This window comes from Phaethon lepturus, unplaced genomic scaffold (genome assembly GCF_000687285.1).
Source record: "Phaethon lepturus isolate BGI_N335 unplaced genomic scaffold, ASM68728v1 scaffold355, whole genome shotgun sequence".
Lineage (NCBI taxonomy): Eukaryota > Metazoa > Chordata > Aves > Phaethontiformes > Phaethontidae > Phaethon > Phaethon lepturus.
In genome coordinates, this window is record NW_010542418.1 from 25,687 (window position 1) to 48,356 (window position 22,670).

The window sequence follows — 22,670 nt, forward strand, 5'->3', positions numbered from 1 at the left end:
AGATACAATCCAGCAGTGGGGTTGGTGAGTGCTGGAACATAGCCTTGGCTGGCAAATATGGGGAAGGTTCCCTTAGCTGGTGAAAACTGGCTCCACTCCAATTTACGCTAGGTGAAGTTCTGGCCACAGTTTGTCCCCTGTGTCCTTTATTTGGCTGTACTCGTCTTTCGGCTTAAAGTTGAAGGGACCAGAGGATATTCTTTCAGCTAATATTCTACCTTGTGCTTAGTTTATTTAGTCTAAAAACTGCTGGACTGAAGAGCAGTTTGATGGAATGTCCTTAAGAAAAGATGGCTAGCTAATAAAATCAGTACTGAAACTGCTGTTTTGATCTTTCTCCTTTGCAGTCTCTGCTCTTTATAACTAATGCTAAGCATTTTGTAAGGGTAGCCAGTGGATACGTCGTGATTTTTTAACTCACATGGATCGTAACTAGGTACATGTATTCTGGTGTGCCTTTCAGTCTTTCCAGGACCTAGATGTATGATAGTCTTTTTTAAAAATTTATTTTCCGCTCCCTTTCCAGTGAATGTATGGTAGAGATCCAGAGCTGGGGAAAGTGTAGTTTATCAATGAGGTACAGTATTGATGTATGAGATACAAAGATTTGATTTATGACCCTGCGCTTCCTACACTGGTAATTCTGCACAAACAAAATGTGCAGCAGCAGTTTTAGATAAAACCAGCATTTTTGCCTGAGTTTGACTCCTCTGGACAGCTACTTTGTGAAATTGTAATGAATTAAAATAAATGTTATTATAAATATCAGCAGTGTGTTTGGGCCAGCTGTAAAATATTTATCTGACACACCATTAAATGAAGAATATTTTCCTCCTTTTTATTATCATGCTTCAGACTTTTAAATGTATTTAAGGGTACTTTGTACTAGGCATAGCAGAAAGGCACAAATTTGTATATCACAAAATTCTTGAATCACAAAGCAAGACCAGTTGTTCTTGGAAGACCCAAAGTATGAAATTGAGAAAACTTCTTCACTTCTGATTAAGTCACAGCTCATGAATATTTCGTGAGTACTGGATTACCACTCAGAGGCTGATGTAAGAGTAATTTGTAGTTTCTGCTATAAGAAAGTAAAAAATAATGTAAATATTACAATATGATTTGTACAGAGCTTTTATCTTGAATTCAGTTGGCAAGAAGAGATTTCTGTAGGGAGAAGTCCTTTGCTGATGTAAAAAAGATGTTATTCTGTTGACTTCACTGGACCAATGCTAATTTATTGTATGTGGCAAGCTTCATTAAAAGCCTTTTCTGGCTTTGTAAAACTGATGATGGAAGATTCAGGGTGCTCATCTGTACATTCTTGTGATACACTTCTTCAGTAAAATTAATTTTTCTTCTATTTGAAAACAATGGTTGCACATAATGTATAAAAATCTTAGGGAATAGATAATTCAGGAGATTAGAAATTCTACTAGATTTAGTTTATTTTGCACTTTTAACATCATAGACTCCTCAGAGCAAAATGTTGCAAGAAATTGCTAGCCCTCATAGTCTGTAATAAAAGCCTGAAGCCATCTTTATCCCTTAAAAAGACATTTCTGTGGACAATATAGGCTGATACTCAGAATATCCCTTCATGTGGTCTTCTACTCTTTGAGAGTTTGCACAGATTAATTTTAGACTTTTTGGACAGTAAAACAAAATCTGAGAAAAATAGGCTTTTCTGGTAACCAGGTTTATATGTGTTGACAGCATTGAACAGAATGGATTTTGCAGTTTCACTTAAAATGCGGAGTAATGTTAGTTGTAATAAACATTTTAGCATGACAAGTCCTGTGGTTATTTTGGAAAACATACTTGGCTGTATTTTAGATTTCCTTTCTGCACTCATCCTGAAGGAAAGATTTAGCTGAATTTATAAAAACTAGGAGGAACCAGTCTGCCAAGAGACTTGCATTCCTTCAGGCTTGTTCATTTTGCAGTCTTCTGCATTATATGCTTTATGTTATTCCAGTGTGATTTCAGTAAGGTATGCAATAGGACACTGAAAGTGATCCTGAGGTCCCAAAAATCATATACTCCTTTCAGGTTTCTTCAAGGTCCGGTAGGGTTTGGATTTGAATTGGGGTGTAGATTGGAAGTAGCAGGTGGTACCTCCATTCTTAATAGGTTAAACCTTTCTGAAATTCAGGAAGAAAAAAGTGTTGGGACTCATCTTTCCCTTTAAGGGCTCAAATACTCACAAATATGAAAAGACAGAATCTTCCCTTATTGTTGTCTCCATTCATGTAAATTGAAAAGTATAACTGGGAGCCCTTTATCCAAAAAGACTACCAGGAAAACTGTGCTTGCCAGGGCATTGTCCGTGTGTGTTGTAGAGCACTGACCATGCCCTTGGAAATGGGGACTTTTGGCTAGCATCTGCTGCATGGCCACTGCTGGCTGAGTTTACAGTCTTGAGAAGAAAAATATGCAAAATTTCCTGATGAATGGGGAGAAGGGTTCATTTATAAATCTGTTTCAACAATAATGCACTTGTTGCTGGATCTGCATTCAGGGAAACAAGGTCATTAGAAAGGCTAAATAAAGCAGAAGCAACTTGTTACGTTGCTATTGCTGCTATGAAGAAGCAGTGCTTCAGTACAAGTTTATTTGCCTGGTCTTTACAGTGGGATTGAAATGCCTGTAAAATGACACTTTTAATCTACAGCTGCTTGGGAATTGTTAACTTGCTTTGGCTTGCCCTTTTTACCCTTGTAGCTCAATAAGGAAATGAGTTCTAGGAAAGCTATACAGTCAAATTAAAGAATATAAATCATTAGCTCTTGCAACACAGCTCAAGTTTATCATGTGGCTGGTTGGTGGACACTGAATGGATGTGGAAAGTGGTAAGAAACTGCCTTCGGTGATGTTCAATATGAAGAATTTATGAAAGTAAAAATTTGTAAAGAAGTGCTCTGAATATGTTGGAAGATCAGCTTGCATTACATGGAGTTCCTGGTTCAGGTCCATTTGGGGTTACAGAGACTGTGGGATACGAGGTCTGCAAAACCCCTGACTGCTGACATTCTTTAAAACATCTTCATCTGCAAGCACTGGGAACACCTTAATCCCTTCCTCCAGCTTCATTCCCTTGCTTGGGAACATAATCCCTGAGAATATAACTCCTACTGATGGGTTGTTTTGTGACTTCTTGACTGCAGGAACATTTATACAAAATTCCTTAATTTTATATTTAACTTATATTTCAGGGGCTGACAAATTTTCCTGGTGTTGCTGATATTTATTATCCCGTGAATTTACCTATCAAGTGTTTTTGGGTACCTATGGTCTACATGTGTAAATGGAAGAGTTGAGAGGGTCTGGGGGAAAAGGTGGCAATGGTTTTCTACACTGTACATATTTAAACATTTATAGAACCATTCACTGATTTTTGAATCCCTCTGTTGGGTTCATAGTGTAAAATATCTTCATTTCAGCTGTTGGTGAACTGTAGGCATGCAGAAAAAATCAATCCCTAGATGTCTTGAGTACCAAACATGGTTGCTGTTTTTTTTTTTTTTTTTTTTTTGGAAAAATGTTGACTTGAAAAGACTTAGTTTGTTGAAATTGTGTATTGAATATGTGCACAGTTGCTGTGAAGATTTTTATCTTTAACTGGCTTTTGGCTCCCCCCTCACCAGGAAACTTTATATTTAAAATAGATTTAACTTGCATACTCTTGTGAATATCTTATTTCTGCAGCAGTGGCTGCAGTTAGTTTGTGATGAAGGATAGCTCATTGTTACTAGTTGGAACCGGATTTAAAACAGCTACATCAGCTGCAGACTATAATGGGTCTTGAAAAATCTCAATGTAATCAAAAGTAGATCATTTGTTGTTCATCCGACTGTGTAATAAGTAGGGAGGTAGTTTAGTTGATGACAGCAAGCACAGAGAAAAAAAATAAAGACATATAAGAGTTTTTAAGGAAAATTTTCTACCAAGGCATTGGAAAGAAATTGGGATTCCAGTCTTGCACTGCATTTGAATGCATTTGAGAGAGATGATTGACTTCAAAGAAACTTGGAGGTGCATAGCAGTTCCTAAGCTCAGTCAATAACACTTGCCTAGTTTTAATAGTTTTCTGCAGTTCTCATTTGTGACGGAGAAAATAAACGTACCCATACAACTCTTGTCACATACAAGTGTCTTCAGGTTAGGGGTAGTGAAATGATGATACCCCAGATTCTGGTTGTGCATAAACCAATGCAAAACAGGTGTAACACAACCACCGCAAACTGAATCAATGAAATCCAGGTTGTATATAGGGAATACAGTTGCTTGACTTGAAGTCTGCCCGGATTCTGTTCTTTTCCCTTTAAAAGCATGTATTGTAACGTTTTTCAGTTGGAGCTTGTTGGTATAATGTAAGTTGTATTTAAAAGGGTCTCTTCTCTTCATGGAAGCTGGATTAAAATTCTTGGTATTCACTTAACTTTGATCAAATTTTACGATTGTGCTGAACAACAGAGAATTCACAGACCCCAGAGAAATTTTATTTCTAAGTCTGTGACTAAACAGTGAGCTGGCTTCTCTTTCTCTTTACTTCTGCTTGAATTGCTGAAATTTCATATAAGTCAGTAGACAAAATCCTCAATTTGTGTAAATTTTCGTATTTATTAACACGACTGGAAATGTTCTGTTTATATGTGCTTGATGTCTCAAAGGATAAAACTGGAGTGCCTGAAAAGCAAATCAGACCAAGTGAATATCATGTTTTAAGTTTTGTCTGATTTTAATCAAAACTGGGATTGTTTGACTTCTTTTAAGGTATTACATCTAGTAAGTCAGAATTTGAAGATAAGTATCACCAATTTTTTTCCTTCTCATGTCTGCAAGATCTCCTAAGCAAAGCTCTGTTCACTTAAAGAATGTTTTGTTTCAAAAAACAGTTCCCTGAATTGCACACACAATGTGATTACTCTTTATCTGTGTGTTTATTTCCCCATTTGATAAAATCAAAATCTATGTGGCAAGTGCTATTGTTGTTCTGTCTTTAATCTGTAGAAAGAAACAAAAACACACCTAAAAAAAATAATTGAAATGTCTGAAAGAACTGATTTTGGCCAAACTGGAGTTCAAGCACAGTGTTAATACTGCACATGCAGACCACGATTATGATACCAGCTGACCAGGCAGCCTGCTCAAGTGCAAATACATACCTCTGAGCTAGTTGAATAATATTCTTTCATCTAAATGTGGCTTGATACCATAGTGCATGTAAAACATTAAAATCCTATAAGAAGTCTTATCAATTTGCAAAGACAACCTTTTTAAGTAAGCCGATGTCGTAGGTGTTAGGTAAGGAAGAGTATCATAGCTTTGCAGTGAGGGCACTTCAGTGTTAGTGTTTAACGCTGTAGCTAGATGGAGGCCAGTGCAGGTTATCTAGCTGCCATGACAAGATCATTTAAAACGTGATATAAACTTAATTACTGCCCTCCCTACTCACAGAAGTGCTGAACAGTGCTTTTGTGTGGTTGGGGATTTCACTTTGGACCCAGGTTTGTTAAAAAAATAGTCAAGATACATGTGTAGCTTAGAGAGTGTAGGTCTTAAAAGAGCTAAGATTATCATGCTTATATTTGTCACATTCTTTTTATTAATTTCTGTGTGTTTTCAGCAGTGTCTGTAAATAGTCTTCCGCTTAAATAACTTTAATGCAGAATGCAAATGGAACGCACAGAAAGACTTTTAATATAGGGTGTAAAAAGCTTATCAGAAATGCTATTACTGAGAGGATTAAACTCCCAGATAAAATGTGGAACAAAGAGTTGTTTGGACTGCAGCTTCCAGTGGGGGGGAAAAAAAAACAAACCACAAAACCAAAAAACAACCACTCACTTCATTAAAGCCCTCAGTGTTTCAGAAAAGCTAAATAGCACATGTCCCGTAGAAAGAATGCTATACCCCAGTAATCCTGAAATGTACAGTGTAGATCTTGATTTTAGCTATCACATTAACACGGAATGATGCACTGAATACATTTGTTCTTTTTTTAGTCACCTAAACAAGTGTTTCATTGTAATGTTCAGAGTTTTGACAAAAAATGGTACATATTTCTGTTAGTGAAAGATTAGACTGGCCTTTTGTCAAAAGTTTGTGCAAAAATTTTATCCAGAGTTGCTGTACCAAATTTTACCCTCTCCCCAGTGAGACCATATACTACTTTTAAAATCTGAGTTTAGACCACTAGAAGCCAACTGGGTACTTTTACAGCATAATGACATGTTAAAATTGTCATATTGCTTTTTTTAGGTCTTCCAAGTTGCATATGTCATCATCAAAGCTGCTAATGCTCCACGACCTGGAAACTGGATTTTGGAACGCTCCATAGATGGCACAGAGTTCAGACCATGGCAGTACTATGCAATTAGCGATACCGAATGTTTAACTCGTTATAATATTACACCAAGAATTGGGCCGCCAACTTATAAGAGAGATGATGAAGTGATCTGCACCTCCTATTATTCCAGACTAGTTCCCCTGGAACATGGAGAGGTACGTTTGTTTTTGTGCTTGGGGTTTGTGAGTAAGAACATGGAGTGATAGCAGTTTGGAAACGTTTGGACTGCAGTTACGGAGTTCATCGCCCCCAGCACTACCAGGTGATCTGTTGTTAATCTTTAATGATACTATCTTTACATCATGTACCAGCATAGCAAACTTTTAAATGCTGGGATCAAACATGTCTTTAGCTCTATGTATTCCTGTTACTAAACTCTCTGTTCTCTCTCTCCACATAATGTGATGGTATCTATCAGCTGTGAATTATTAGTTGCTTTATCTTGAAAGACTATAACAGAAGCTCTGTTTTGCCAGATTCTCATTTAATAAAGAAAAACCCGGTGTTAGGAACACCTGGTTGTGTGAGATAAAGCTGCAAACACTGTTGAAGTGCTTGGCACAGCTGGAACTCCTAAACAAGCCTTGGCATTGTTTCAGGGATGTGGCATAATTAAGAGAGCTATGAGTTGTGCAGCCTCACTGTTGATTGTTCTTTCTTTCAACAAACTCTATTCATGTACTTGTGTAATTTATTACATAAAGGCAGCCACATAATGAAATGATACATTAAAACCAGCGGTTAATCTATTGTGAATGCTATAATGTAAGAGCGTGATAATAAGTACAGTGTTATCCCATGGAGAATGCTAGTAACTCGGCTTAATAGAAGCCAATATTTTTTATTTCTCAGTTAAAAAAAGACTGGAGTGTATGCAGCTAAGGGCTAAACTGTGTCCAACTTCTTCATGTAAACTTAAAACTATGTTTCAGCAAGAAAACAATGAAATTCAGTAACATTGAGTCCCATTCACGTTAATCGAGTGTTTATTGCAGTGATGTGAGCATATGCCCGATAGATCAGATGGAACAAAGAAACTTAACTGTCCCTCCATGCAATTAACCAGGAAGCCTCTAGGTTGACTCTGTATGAACAGTGCATCTTGTAATGTATGTCTGATAGGCCATGCAACTCCAAACCCAGGAGATTCAGTTGAGAGATACTCTGAGATACAGAGATTCAGTTTAGTGACACTTTTTTCTCATTTGTTTTTCCTGATGTACACAGAATTAATTGCCTGATACTATCCAGAACATTGCCTCTTTTTTGGAGTGTAGTAACGTAAAAATATAACATAAAAAATTACAATTAAATTGCTGTGTATGACATAAAAGCTGTCATTCACAAAGGTCAGGCTGCTCCTTCATAGCTGGAAAAGCAGACAGGAATGTTCCCTGCACAGAGTATCTCACAACCTGTACTACTGAATCTTGGCACCCTTTTGAAAATACATATGTTTACTGCTCTGTAATTGGTTCTGGCCAACCTGTTGAACTTAAGTATGGGGCTATAGGAAGTCCTGCAGACCAGCTGATCTCTACAAGCACCTGCCTTGTATCCAGCACTTCTTAGCATCCCAATGTTCTGCAGTCAGCTTGTAGTGCCCTGGTGTGAAAGAACTGGTAGGGTAGAAGGACTGCATGTCTAAATGTGGATATCACTTAATAACAACATTTTTTGCCAAACCAGACATCTTGAGTTTGGCTGCTAGATTTTTCACAGGTTTGAAAAGGTATAGCTGCTTTAGTGTAAGCTCTGTTGTTTACCTGATTTATACTGCTTGAAAATCTGCTTCTAGAAATGTGTGTAATTGAGTCAGGGCTCATGATGAATTCCAAGGCTTAAATTACCGTTGTTTGGATATGATCTTGAATGCTGGAGGACAAGTAAGCCAAAAAATATAGTACAAATGTATCACTGTATGTAAGCAATATATTAGCCAAATATAGCAGTGTACATGGAGAATTGTTCTTTTTATTCCCTAGTGTCTTAGTATCTATCCTTACTGTTTCTTTTGTTTCTTGCTAGGAAAGATTCCTCTGTTGTACCTATAGAAATTACAGTGTATTATTACAGCATTTCTACTGGTCAAGCCAGTAAATAACTTTAGAGTTAAAATGTGAATAATACATTTTCGTGTATTCATTTCAATTACATGGAATTTCACATTTCATCACTTGAAGACACTGTTCATGAGTAGAGAGAATATGTATTACCAGAGCATTGGAGATTTAGGCGGGAAAGACTATGTGATATGAAATGATGTGTCACACAGGAGGTAATGCCAGTTGGTTGTAACTGGCCTTTTTGGATCTTTAAACCTCTGGTCTATAAGTGATAAAAAGGAAACACAAAATGCTAGAACTTCCAGTGCCATGGTTGGGTCCTCCTCTTTGTTGTGCAAATTGAAAGACTGCACTGAGCCCAGCAAATTCTACAACTGTAGTTAAGGGTAAACAAGAGTAGGATGTGGTGCTCCATGCTAAAGTTGCGCTTGTCTATAGTCAGTATGTATGTTTTGTGGTTTTTCTCAGTGGAAGCAGTGCAGTGATCTTTGAATATTTGGCCAATAATTCTGTCTTGTAATTCCCAGCAGAAAACATGACTTCTGAATGAATGTATTGCAACCAATTGCCTAGAGAGAACAGACTGAGATGGGGTGGGCATGTTCAGTCTTCAGTTGCACAAAATATGGGTACAAGGAGGAATAATCTGTTCTGCATGTCTGTGACAGGATGAAAGAAGTGGTCTGAAATTGCAACAAGGAAAACATCATTTAGAAATTAGGAAGATTTCTAATAATAAAGCCAGAAAGGGTTGGAATAGATTGCCTTGGAGGATTATAGAGTCACCACCAACAGTGGTCTTCAAGAACAGATTAGTGAAACATCTAACAAAGGTCTAGTAAATCCTGTTTTGGGGTAGGAAATGGACTAAAATAATTCTCCGTGTTTCTATGAGAGCTCAGTATTACATAACATAGTGTGAATTTGCAGGATAGGACTTGGAAAAAGTTTTGGATTTCATATTTGTTACTCTGCCGCTGGAAAATGGATGATGATTAGTTTCTGAACGGTCTATTAGGAAAGTGAAAGTCTTCAAACACAGTATATTAGAATATTTAGGAGGAATGGTGATAACTCATAAATGGCAAAATTATAATGTTGTGAGTGTGAACTCCATTACCAGACTCTCTTAGTATGTCTTTGAAGTAACACAGTTGCTGTCTAGGAAGCCCCTATCTCCACTACAGAATTAAGGGTTTTTTCAATAATAAAAAATCTATTAGATTTAGAAATATTATCAGGGGAATGATTTGAGATTACTGGGCAAAGTCGAAACTATAAATTCAAGAGTAGTATATGAGACAAAATTACCCTTCATAAATTAGGATATGTCATGCACTCTAAAATGTAGCTGACAAGCCCCAAGCATGACCCCTTATTTGTTGTGGATACCAGGTGAACTTTTAACATTTGTTTGTGGCCTGTAGGGTCTCACTGTTCAGTTTCTTCCATAAAATGGAGCAGGCACTGCATAGTCATATGAGACTAAATCCTTATATATTCCTAAGTTGCTTTGGAAAGAAGGAAGGGGCTGTTGCCAGAATAAGTTGTGCAGCTTGATACCAAAAGCTGTCTTAGTGGGGCCAGTTGGGATTGCAGAAGAAAGATGGAGGCCAGATGGATTGCTTTGTGGTGGCAGACCCTTGCTTTCAGCTGTCATCTGTGTTGTGGCTTTCCACTGCGCTCTCATATCACTGAGTATTCGTTGCTGATTGTGCAACCTTCCAGCAAGGCATAGGATTAATGACCCCAAATTGAGCATGTGCACCATATTATGTTTTACAATAAGATCTTTACAAATTGTGGAGGAGAAATCTGTAAGGACAAAACTGTGTTTATGGCCAGAGTTACATGTTCCATCTCAATAAGGGGGAGGAAGGAAGACCGAGGGAAATAAGGACTAGCTTGTGTTACTGTTTTTCTCTTTATGCTATCTACAAAAAAGTCCAGGAGACTTGAGACTAAGATGATCTGAGAGTGGTGGTTTCAGAAGTGTGTGAGTCAGGAAACTGGAATTCTACCTGCAGGCAGAGGATGAGGAAGAAAAAAGAATTCCTCATAGTTTAACATCTCACCATCCTGAGTTCTTGGAAAACAAGCTTAAGTTCTTTCTTTGTTTTTAATTCTTAGACTAAGATGTTTGTTGTTGCAAATGAGTCACGATTATGTTTGATTAAGCTAGTCCCTCTTTCTAGATTCACACGTCACTGATCAACGGTAGGCCTAGTGCTGATGATCCTTCACAAAAGCTTTTGGAGTTTACTTCTGCACGATACATCCGCCTACGACTGCAGCGTATTAGGACCCTTAATGCTGACCTTATGACTCTCAGCCATAATGATCCTAAAGAACTAGACCCCATTGTTACCAGAAGGGTAAGCTCATTGTTCATAAATGGTATTCAGTATGATTCAATGGGGGAGCCTTTTCTAACCTATTTGAGCAGGACGTACTCGATCCTTGCGATTCACAAACAGAATTGTTTTGATAGGTGGTTAAATAATTCTTGCCTTCCCTTTGATGTTAGTAACAGCAATGCCTTGTCAGAAAGAACTTTGAAAAATTACTTTTTAGAGATTGTTTTTTATTTGTTTGCTTTTTGTTTTATCTGTTTGTGAAAATGATTTATGCTGGGAACAGTGTTTATGATGCTTTATCACAAAAGTAAAAGGTATGGTTTGGCTGGTGGATATGTCACTTGAGCTTGCTCTTGGTGCAACTGCAGTACTTGTTCTGGTGTATCAAGGATTTCAGGACCCAGTGCTCTGATTCATAAAAATAATTATTTGAAAACTTTGCCATTGTGAATTTTGTTGTCTGATGAGAGTTTTTTTTTTTTAAAAGACTGTTGTAATAAATTATTTTAAAGGCTGTGAGTTAATAATAATGCAAAACACTTGGATAAGAATTTGGGAGATTATTAACTGGTTGTTATGCATTTGATATTGAAACTGGAGAAACTGTGGAACCAAGCACTTAGACTGACTTCTTCAAGCTCTCACAGAAATTCAGTGTTGGAGCCCCTAATAACAGTACCTACCGTAACGAACTTTTCTGCATTATTTCTGCCTTGTAATTTGCCATTTTGACTCTCAAATTTGCCTGAGACCCATAGGTTAGGAGGTGAGTGGCTTCAGGTTTTTCAATGAAGGCGGGCTTTCTGTTGAGGTCAGAAGAATGAGAAGTGTTTCTTCTTGCCCTCCCTTGTAGCTATTTGCCTTGAACATCCCCAGGCAACTCCTCCTTGCGCAGCAACAGGACTCTTGCAGTTTGTGGCTTCTCTGATACAGGCAATCCTTGTGCATTGACACTACTTCTATGAAGTCTGACTGGATAGCTGGGTACAGACGGGAGGAAATCCAAGTTGCTTGGACTTGGTCAGGCTTTGATGGGTACTTTCAAGGCAGCCCCACTCTTAGCTTGGTCATGGAGGTGCCCATTCAGCTGCAGCATTTCTAAAGTGTAAAATCTTGATATTCAGCTTGTTCTGTCTGCCCTATGTGGGAACTGCTAGCGTGAAGACTGCAAGTGCAGCGTATTGGGCAGCTGCTCCAGCTGTGCCTTGCTGGAAGTGGTTAATGCACAGCCTGAGCAGGTGAGACAGTCCTGTGGAGCAAGCTGGTTGACATTTAGATCTGTTGATAGTAGTGTAATATCAAGAAATACACCCCAAAAAGAAAGGCTCAACATGGAAGCATACAAACATACAGTTGGGAAACAAGGGTGTTGAGGACAGGCATTCCCATTGCTTTTGTAACACACACAGTTGTGCAATCCAGGGCTTAGTACTACCCTACCTAGCACTACTTAGTTCAGTTTTGCATGAAAAGCTAAATATCTTTGTCTTTACAAGACGTGGGTTTTATTGGGCAGGGATCCCAATGTCTCACCTTGTGTCTCACTGTGCAACCAACTACAACGAAGGTAATCACTTCCAGCTCTTCTGGATTGTGTTTTTATTGTTTTTGAAGACTTTACATCCAATTGTTGATACCAGTTGTGTTAGTTTCGTGTACATGGTCTTGTAAAAAGGCTGATGCAGAACTTTTCTGAGTGTTCAACAGCACCTTTAGTTCTGTATTTTATTTGCTTATTTCTGTCTGTAGCATATGATTAGACATTGGTGTCTCCTGCAACTTCAGGTTGCTCCAGCTGCTGTGAGCCATATGCTGTGAGTTTTAAGAAAATTAGACAAAGGAGATGAAGCAGGGAATGGAGTGAGAAGCTCTGCTCTTGTCCTACTTTACTTTGTCTCGACCTCCTTCTTTGTAGTTAAGGACTTACTGTTCATGAGAAGTCCCTGAATGTTTTTGTAATTCAAGCCCATAACATTAAAAAAAGAACTAAAAATACTAAAATACTAAACATAATAAAAAATGTAAAAACATAAAAAAATTGATTATGAAATCAAAGAGGCTAGTTTGCTCCAGCTCCAAGATCCTTCAAAGAAATAACAGTCCAAGAGTCAGCATGTCTGACCACCCAGGGCCATCTCCTCTTCCTGAACTAGATGACTGTATGGTTGTTAGGTGTGAGAGTCTTGAACTCTTTCCTTAGAAGTATCCTCAAAAAATGTTTCTTTTTGATACCCCTGTAGTACATACTTCCCAGGATACAAACAGGCCAACCATGTTGATACTGCAGCTGTAACTGAACCCAGATGGTAACCTGCCTCTTCCTTGCCTTGAAAATTAAATCCTTTCCTTATGTATGTTGCTTTTGCTCACCACCTGGCAGTATTAATGGATTGTACTTGCTGTATCACTAATTTTTAAGCTAAGAATTTGGACAGAATAATACACTGCATACACACTAGTAGCAAAGAGCTGGTCTGGAAGCGAGTGCATAAACTGGTTTTAAGGGAGGGCAGAGTTCCCATTTTAAGAAAGCATACTCTTGCTCCCCACACTGAAATGAAAATACAGCAATTTGTTACGCTTCATGGCTTCTTACAGGGTGAAAAAAGGATTTTTTTTTTTTTTTTTTTACAAGTAAATTTTGGCTGAGGTCACATTTGGTGGTCTTTCCTGAAGCTGAGGAATTGTTCATACTTAAAGTTAAAAGTCAGTTATTGTTTCGTACCAGTGAGGAAACATATGGGGAAAAAAAATAAAATCACAAAATGGAAGGTTTTCCCAAGTGGCAAAAATTCAAAGCTTCTTTTATTTTCTTGGCATTTTTCAAGTTGCAGAATAATCAAATGCTGGTATTTTATTTTCCAGAGTAGGGGGGAAGATGAAAATACATGTAAATGTCTTTTCTTCATCTCTTTTTCAACTTTGTTTTTTGTAGTATTACTATTCAATAAAGGACATCTCTGTTGGTGGCATGTGTATTTGTTATGGTCATGCTCGAAGCTGCCCTCTGGATGAAATCACAAAGGTATTTAATCTTACTGATTTATTTTCACAAAACAACTTTGCCATTTTAAAAAGAAAAAAAAAAAAAAAAGCCCTTTTCCTGAGGAGAATGAGAAAGAGGCTAAAAGAGATCTTACAATATGGTGCACACAAGTTATTTGCTATAATTGTCTTCCTTTTCTGTATAAGCACTGGGTCTCCAGTAATGTAACTTTCTTGAAGTAAACTCTTTCTTTGGCATTAAATTTAAACAATTCAAGGGGCACAGCAAGAGATAGTCTTTCTTGCAACACAGGAGATTTGTCTGTCTTGTTCTAGAAAGGCTATTCCCCAATTGTTGATATAGCATGGTTGAGCAATCTAGTGCTAATTGTGGGGTATTTGTGGGTCTTGACATTTTCCTGGAGTAAGTCTGATATTAGGCAGGCTTTTGGCAACATGATTAAATTTTCCATTAAAAAATATTTCAAGAAAGCGAATTTTTTATTCTTAGAAATTGCAGTGCCAGTGTGAACACAATACTTGCGGAGAGAGCTGTAACAAGTGCTGTCCGGGCTACCACCAGAAACCATGGAGACCAGGAACCATTTCTGCTGGGAACAAATGTGAGAGTAAGTATGCGCAGAGGTTTAGACAGTTTCATAAACGCTTATTCTGTTCTTGTTTGAGGTTGCTTTTCATACAGATGTATACTAATTCCCAATAAAAATCTCTAAACTATTAACTGTCTTCAGGGGATTGTTTAAAGGTAGAGGACCTACTTCTAATCCCAAGTGTTAAGGTCATTTTAAATATTCTATCTAATATGACTCCCTGGCTAATGGAGTTGTCATATAGTAAAGCTTTCAGAGTCTCTTTTTCAAAGAGACTTGGGGATTTATTATATTCCTGTAAAAACTAGCAGATTTGCATCAATCATTTTGTTAGCTACTTGAAATGCAAATTTCTTACATTGATCATACATTTTGTCAGATAAACAACTTTGTTCTGATAACAAGTGTTTTGAAAGAAATTCCTTATTGGCCAATTACATTTCAGATTGTCTCATAGATTGATTTAAGCTATGCCAGTACAGCTGAATGTGTTTCTAGGGCTAGTTAGTACATTTTCTCTCTTCACATAGCTAATGCATAGCACAAACGGCAGACAAGTTAGGAACCTATTAGATAAAATTTACAATTGTGAATGGAAAAGTAATCTTTTTAGTTGAACTCTTTAGATAAGTCTTAATGTCACTCTTTGGAAAGCAAGTGTTTATGACTGACTGGACCAAAGTATCCTCTAACCTACATCAAATTTCTACTTGTGTACTGATATTAACTTCTCAGAGTGTTGCCTGCAATAAAAATAAGAGAAGAATTAGGCAGATTTTCTTCTGTAATGCAGAGGACAGAAAATTAAAGAACAAGCTATTGGTAGTAGCACACATCAGTATCTACATCAGTCCTGACAGGGTTGTCTTAGTGAGATCTACAGAATACTGTTAAAAAATGGTGCTAGTAAAGTAGTGATGGTGGTTTTGAAATGTGCTTACTTGCTGAGAAGTATAATGTATCAAGCCTGCTGAAGCATCCAGGATGGTTAAAGAGGAAAAAAGCACACTTTTGAGTTGAATTAATATGCTCTTCTACTTACATTTTCCACTTTGAAAAATGTCGGTATTATAGGAACTATAATACAATATAATTAAAAAAAATTGTCGTCTTTTCCATTTCTTCTCAGAGTGCAACTGTCATAACAAAGCAGAAGATTGTTACTACAATCAGAGTATTGCAGATCAGAAAAGGAGCATGGATATTCATGGCCAGTATATAGGAGGTGGCGTGTGTTTAAACTGTACTCAACATACTACTGGGATCAACTGTGAAATGTGTGCTGATGGATATTTTAGACCACACAAAGTAAGATTTGGAAAATACCATTCTACTGTTTTGGTGAATTACAACATGATATGATGATATGTATTTCAGCTCATTGTAATTAATATATATATTTTTATCAGTTGCAGAATAGCTAAAAACTGTAGAGGTTTTTCTTTTATGGATGACATACCACCAAAACTTCTAGAGAAAAACAAAATGCTTGTCCAGTTGTGTGTGAGGGCAGGTCAAGCAGTTGGAGAAGAACAGAATAAGTGAAGATGAAACTTGAAGACCTAGTGTGGAAATGTAGATGTTCTGATAAGAAACCCATTTCTCCTGTGGATAAAGCTCTAAAAAGTGCCAGTATTGAAGTTTCAATGTCTTCAGAAGTGCCAAAATTGTGTATCATCCTGTATCACCCCATTTCAACCAGTGTTAAAAAGGACCATTCTGTGGTTCTAAGATCAGACTCTTTGTCTTGTGAGGTGTTGCAATAAATTTTCTTCTTGACATGATTTTTGTAGAACATGTGCTCTCTGAGCTGGTGTATTTTCCAGTTGATTGACAAGTGTCACTCTTTGGAAAAATGACCTAAACTCCACAAAAGACATTTGTTAAGATGTGACTAACAGAGTTAAATGTATGAACTTCCTGCAGTGTTAGAGGTCTCTGTATAATGAGACATACTGAAGGTCTTGCTTTGGCAGGTTCATGCATATTTTGGAAAACCCATGCTTCAGAAATCCAGCATAAATTGTTGCAGAGAGCAAGGGTGAACCTGTAGCAGTATGGTTAGATAGAAGGTACAGGTCATACAAAGAAGTAGATCAGAGTCAGAGATTGTGTGATTCACTTGCTGTAAGAAGCACTGAAGAAAAGTCTTCAATCAACTTGTAGCCAATAAATGTGTATGTAGAGGTTATTACTGATTTGCTTTACATCTGAAGCACCTCTAAGGAAAATTTTCTCTGAAAGAAAGTAAAATCCTTGCCATATGAATTGCATTGCCTTATATTTCAAAGATGTATAGATGATGAACTCAGAATGAATCTTCATGAGTAGATAATCTGTCTTCCCATTGAACACAGAGCCAAGGATTTCTTTAATTTCCTTCCTCTTTGAACCAGACTATCTTTGCAAAAAGCATCCATTCTTGTCTTAAACATTTCCATAATCTTTGGCAAACCATCACAGTGGTTAATTGCTATTACATTAAAAAAAACTATTTAGGCTGTATGTGTTGGGCTTCAGCTTCCAGCCATTAGCAGTTACTATACCTTTGTGCCATTGAAGAACAAATTTTGTTCCCTTAAATTTAAGTTTTTCCTAGGCTGCAATCCCCCCATCTTCTGTTTGCTAAAATTAAACCAGCCCCTTGATCTTTTACTGCACTTTATCTATTCCAGTCTTCATTCATATTAGTTCAGTGATCCCAGACAAGAAACAGATGTAACTTCACTTTTCCCAGTTAATAATTGGAGAATTTGACAGAGAACATTTGTTTTGTAGGTTTCTCCCTATGAGGATCACCCCTGCTATCCCTGTGGCTGTGACCCATTTGGCTCTCTGAGTTCTGACTGTGTTAAAGATGAGCATCATTCTGACTCACAGCATGGTAAGGGAGTGGGAAATGCCTTTTCTCTAAGCTTCAGATCTGGCTATATTTTTGGACATTGAAGTCTGAGGCAACACTATGTACTTGTGAATGGCTGCTGGTTAGGTTCTGCTTCAAAACAATGGTAAATATTTAGGAAGGAGAGGTGAGGTATAACATACTTTTTGCAGTTAAAGTTATGTCAGGTCCCTGAATGTGTTCTTATGTGGGGATGGCGGGCTCTGACTATGTAAAACAATGTGAAAGATTGAGATCTAGCAGTGTTGTTTATGAATGCTGTTACAGCTGTCACAAAACCCATTTTGCTGCAGTTTCTGTGCATCTGGTACTCTAAACATGAAAAATAGATGGTGAGACTGATATGCCAAGTATCTGTGTGGAAAATAACGTGGAGTGTAATAAAAAAGGAATGTTAAATTACTTGCACCCTCTGAGACATCTTGAATCCAGCCTACTGCCTGCTCTTAACATATTTGTTTCCGTATGTTTGCTTTTCAAGGGACTTGGCCAGGTCAGTGTCAATGCAGAGAAGGTTACACAGGAGAAAAATGTGATCGTTGTGCATTTGGTTATCGGGGCTATCCAAACTGCCTGCATTGTAACTGCAGCCTGATTGGTAGCATTAATGAAGATCCATGCACAGAACCTTGTCTTTGCAAAGTGAGTATTAAACTTTCATTTTTGTTTAAAATTGAATCTCTGGATTCATTTGTAAACTCCTTTTTAATAAGGGAAACTACTTCATTAACTGGAAGTTCACTTCTTTTATAGGAAGTAACCTGGTGTAACTGTACATTTGACAACTTAGAACATAAAGTTACTAACTATTCTCTCCACTGAAAAATATGATAATTTATGTTAAATAATTCTGTATGTTACTGATACACAATTTTCTAAGATAATGGGCCAGACTGACATTAAAATCAAATAATAACTGCACTTGTGAGTGTGAGGGAGAAGCACAGAGGGAATGACAGTATGGTTAGCTGGATTTGGTTTTAGGGGTGAGCTGATATTTCTCTTCAAAGTCACTGGTTTCTTGTAAAGAAAGGATGTGTTTATAACATCTGCTTTGTGTAAAGAACAGCATGCATTTGAAAAGAACTATTGGAACAATTACATTAGATGGATGTATGAAATATGACTTAATTATTTGATTACAAAATATAAAACATTTAAAAAATGTTAAAACAGAGAGCAGTTTTGCAGTCATCTATTTTTTGGTAAATATCCAAACCCCTTGAAATATCTTGCAGCTGTAGATTCTGCTGAACTTTATTACAAAGCTGTGTGTCAATATTTAAAGAGGTTACACTTAATTTTCTGAACCAAATGTTAGCTAGTAGTTTATGTATTTGTTGCCAAGTATGACAGTAAACAGGAGCCAAAAAACCCATGGTTTGTTTGACAATTTTTCTGAAACTTCTTAGTCCTTTTGCTTAATTTATCTGATCCAAAATATCAAAACCACAAATAACCAGAGTCTGGAAGAAAGAAATAGCTTCATTGGCCAATTTAAATATGAAAAGGGAGATACAACCATTTTGCCTGATTTTGAGCTAGAGTAACACTAGATCAGCCAATGCAGCTAACTGGTGAAAATTTTTGTATAAAGTATGTCTGGATGAGAAACTGTCCTCTTTCAGTGATGTGATGGGCATGAGTATGGCGTACAGAATTTTTAGGCCAGACGACTGAGTGCGTCACCAGCCAGTAGCCCACCTATAGAGGTAAAGGGAAGGAAGGAGAGAAGTTGTGTGTTCCAAATACCGAACGAAGGAAACGGGATTTCTAAGCCTATGCAGTCTCTGTGAACACAGTAGTGCAAGCTGTTCCCTTTTATACTCTGAATTTTGTAATATTTGATCTTTTGTGTAACACAGCTCTTGAGGTCTAGCCATTGGATAAGACTTTTGCATTAAGAAAGAAATAATTTCTGTCTAATAGTGTTACAGTGACAAAGTGAAATGTGTGATCCAAGTGCATCCTGAATACTGAGAAATAAAAAAGATGAAAAGAGCACACAAATATTACTTCTGTGAAATTCCTAGATTTTAAAATCTCATTTTCTCAGGAGGTCATTTGCCTGAGATTTTTCCCAATTTTGGATATTAGCAAATAGAAAACAGTCATCTTCAGCCTTTGAATCGGAGCTCAGGATCATAAATTTTTCATATGGTTTGCAAAACCAGTTTGTTCTTTGCTTACAAAGAAACAAAGCACATAATCTACCTGTTTAGAGGTAAACCTGATGTAAAAATCAGGTTTTATCAAAAATCAAACGTTATGTAAACCTGACAGGCCAAACACTGGTCCAGAAGAAGAGACAGTTGGTAGTGTTGCCACCAAAGGTCTCGGATTTCTTTCTGGTAAGCTGGAAATTTGCTCCATGGGACAAAATCTGATATAAGTTTGGAATCTGGAGTGATTCTTTTGGCTGAAGTGAAGTTACCCTGGTAACTGCTTCTGAAAGCAGAATTTGGTCCACAGGCTTTGCATTTCAAATTGTAATGCAGAGCTCATACAGGCCTCCTCAAAATGTCAAGACAGGTATGCTTCACTGTATGCCTTGCAGTCCTGGTGTTCTAACCACATGTATCGGGGAACTTTGTGGGATGCTCTGCCAAGTTCTCTTGGACTTTCTAGTGTGTCCAGGTCTTGTTCTGATGTGAAGCTAAGAAATGATCAGAAGTTTGTCCCTAGCAGTGGGAAATGTTCCGTGTCTTACTCTAGAAATGCCTGCTGAGATCTACTATTTACACAGCTTCTTAGGCATTTATCGAATATTTTCTTTAGTGGTTTGCTTGTCAGCAGCAATTGTCTAAACTTTTTGAATAAATAACTACATACTATCCATACAAATTTTACAAGAAAAAAATTCGTTGAATTATTTTGGATTCCCCAGCCCCTGCAAACTCTGCATTGAAACCGGTATGTGGCAGTATGCTCTGAACTGCCAGTTTGCATGGTAAAGAGGCAGCAGGCCAGTGGTAGGAGCTAAAGTAGTGGAGTACCTCTACTTTTGGAGTTAGAGTTTCTCGACCTTAGCCAGAGCATATTAGGAGGAAGAACTGCCAGCTAGTGTAAATGTATGTGGTGTTCCTCTGGGAAGAGGTGGCAGCAGTGGTGGGGATCACAGTATAAGTATTAATAGGTGATTGAGGAACTGCTGTCTTGAAGCTGGCGGTGGTAGCTCCAGGAGCCTAGCCTTAAAGGTGAACTATGCTGTATGTAGACTATCTGGATTCAGTAAACGTGGGAACTTTTCTCCAGAGCTATCTACAAATTCAAGCTATAAGAGAAGTAGACTGGCAAGCTTGCAGAAACGTTTCAAACCCTGCCTGTGGGCTGAAATTTCACTGCACTAGAGCCCGTGCCAGGGCATGTTTAGATTTTGATGAACTAGCAAATTATGAATTTTTCCAACCAGTTTTAGTTTTAAGCTCTGAGTCCTATTCAGTAATCCTGCTGTGCTGAAATGTGTTTCCCTTTATAACCTTCTGAATGCTGTTATGCCTAAATCCCAGCTAATCCACTGTATTTGTTACCATAATAATGCTGATGCAAAACAAATGTTGTATGCCATTGACAGGAAAATGTAGAAGGTGAAAACTGTGATCTCTGTAAACCAGGATTCTACAATTTGCAAGAAAGAAATCCTCAGGGCTGCACAGAGTGTTTCTGCTTTGGGGTTTCTGATGTCTGTGATAGCCTAACATGGCCCATCAGTCAGGTATTTATATGTTTTGTCCATGACCTAATATTCTTTCCTCAGGCAGCTGCAAAATGTACTGTATTTCTCTTTGACATGTGCCCAAGTTAACTCCAAATTCTGGCATGTGTCTCCTTACAGAGGAGTGGATTTTCAGTGTCATTTGGCAGCTCTGAGCTAGTCACTGTGTCACCCCAGTGCAGGCTTTGGCCCCATGGGCTTGCAGTAATACTAGAAGAAGTATTGGGTAATGGAGGCTGTGATAATGCACTGGAAAAATGCATTTTTTTTCTGACTTTGTGCTGTTAAAGTTCCTTTGCATATTGAAGAGATGAACCCAAACCTATTCCTTGCTCTCATACGTATTGAGCAAGGCTAGAGTGACCTCTGGCAATATTGCCAATACTGTTTTCTAAAAAACAGCGTGATTATAAATATCACTGGCTTCTGAATAGGTATTGCTTGAGTTAGGGGGCTTTGAGGACACTGTTGTTCCACCAGATTCCTTCCATATCTTTGCAGAGCTAAGTCCTTTAAGCTTTAGTCCCTTGTTTTGTGTGCCAATAAAAAGAGAGGAAAATGCATCAAATTGACTGAAATTCTAAGATGTTTGTATAAAACTCTTTTAGTGAGAAGAACAAAGTTCTCTCATGTTGGTCCCTTTTCTTGGACTCAGGATTTAACTTTCCTCCTGCTCAGCCCTATCTGTAAATGGGGATGACAGACCCCGAAGCCCTTGAAGTTCTGTAATTCTCACTCAGGGAATTACATAGGTAAAATGCTAATTTTATTGGGAGGATGAAAATCACACTCATATTTTTGTTCCCATATAAGAAAGGTAAAGACAATCCTAGTCTGAAGTAGCATATTTGCGTGTATTGGATGTCAGACTGGGCTAATGGCAGTGTTACAGATCCATCAGGTCAAATGAATATCTAGGGAGGGGGTTAAGTCTTAGTGACAGATTTCTCAGTGACACAAAAGCCTGACTCCATTAATATTACTGTTCTTTCTTGCAGATATCAGACATGACTGGATGGCTTGTTACTGATCTGTATAATGCAAGGGGTGTGCAACCTCAACAAAGCCAATTTGATGGACCCCATCAAATAAGTATTAACAACACTGAGGCTATGAAAATACTGAAACATACTTATTACTGGTCAGCACCTGAGACATATCTAGGAAATAAAGTAAGTTCTCAGCTGGAGTCAAAACTCCTTATTGTGTCTCAATTTTAACAAAAATACTAACATATTGCTCTAAATATCTTTCTGTAATTAAAAATTACACATAAAACCCAATATTACCAGATTTCTTAATCTATCTCTGTTCTTCAAATCATAGAGTTCCTGGCCAGACATTCCCAATAGTGTCATCTTGCTCTTCGAGCTCATTCACTTCCTTCTCAGCCTATCTTTGAGACAATATAATCTCTTTTTCTCTTGGCTGTTACTAATTTATATGCTCATATTCCCCATACTCTTGGCTCCTATCCCAAAGGTTACACCCTTCACACCGTGTCCAATATAGTAGGCAGGACCATTAAATTCCTCTTACCTGCCTCTTGGCCATCTCCCATTTAGAACTTACTAGTTTCCAAGCATCTAGTCTTTAATTTTTGCCCTGGTTGCTAATCTGAAGCTCTGGATCTCCCATTTTTTGCAACACAATCACAGAGTAGTTGAGGTTGGAAGGGACCT

The 22,670-nt window shown here is 37.7% G+C and overlaps 1 protein-coding gene across 1 annotated transcript in view; it reads left to right on the forward strand.

Moving 5' to 3' along the window:
• The window catches only part of LAMA1 (laminin, alpha 1), a gene marked incomplete at its 3' end in the record, with an annotated part of 62,060 nt that overhangs the window by 4,631 nt on the left and 34,759 nt on the right, over window positions 1-22,670 (forward strand). Inside the window, exons 3-11 of the mRNA XM_010287995.1 lie at window positions 6,265-6,507; window positions 10,614-10,793; window positions 13,711-13,800; window positions 14,272-14,389; window positions 15,501-15,679; window positions 17,150-17,255; window positions 17,755-17,915; window positions 20,848-20,988; window positions 21,987-22,160. Coding sequence (XP_010286297.1) covers window positions 6,265-6,507; window positions 10,614-10,793; window positions 13,711-13,800; window positions 14,272-14,389; window positions 15,501-15,679; window positions 17,150-17,255; window positions 17,755-17,915; window positions 20,848-20,988; window positions 21,987-22,160 — 1,392 coding nt within the window. The remainder of the gene's footprint in view (window positions 1-6,264; window positions 6,508-10,613; window positions 10,794-13,710; window positions 13,801-14,271; window positions 14,390-15,500; window positions 15,680-17,149; window positions 17,256-17,754; window positions 17,916-20,847; window positions 20,989-21,986; window positions 22,161-22,670) is intronic.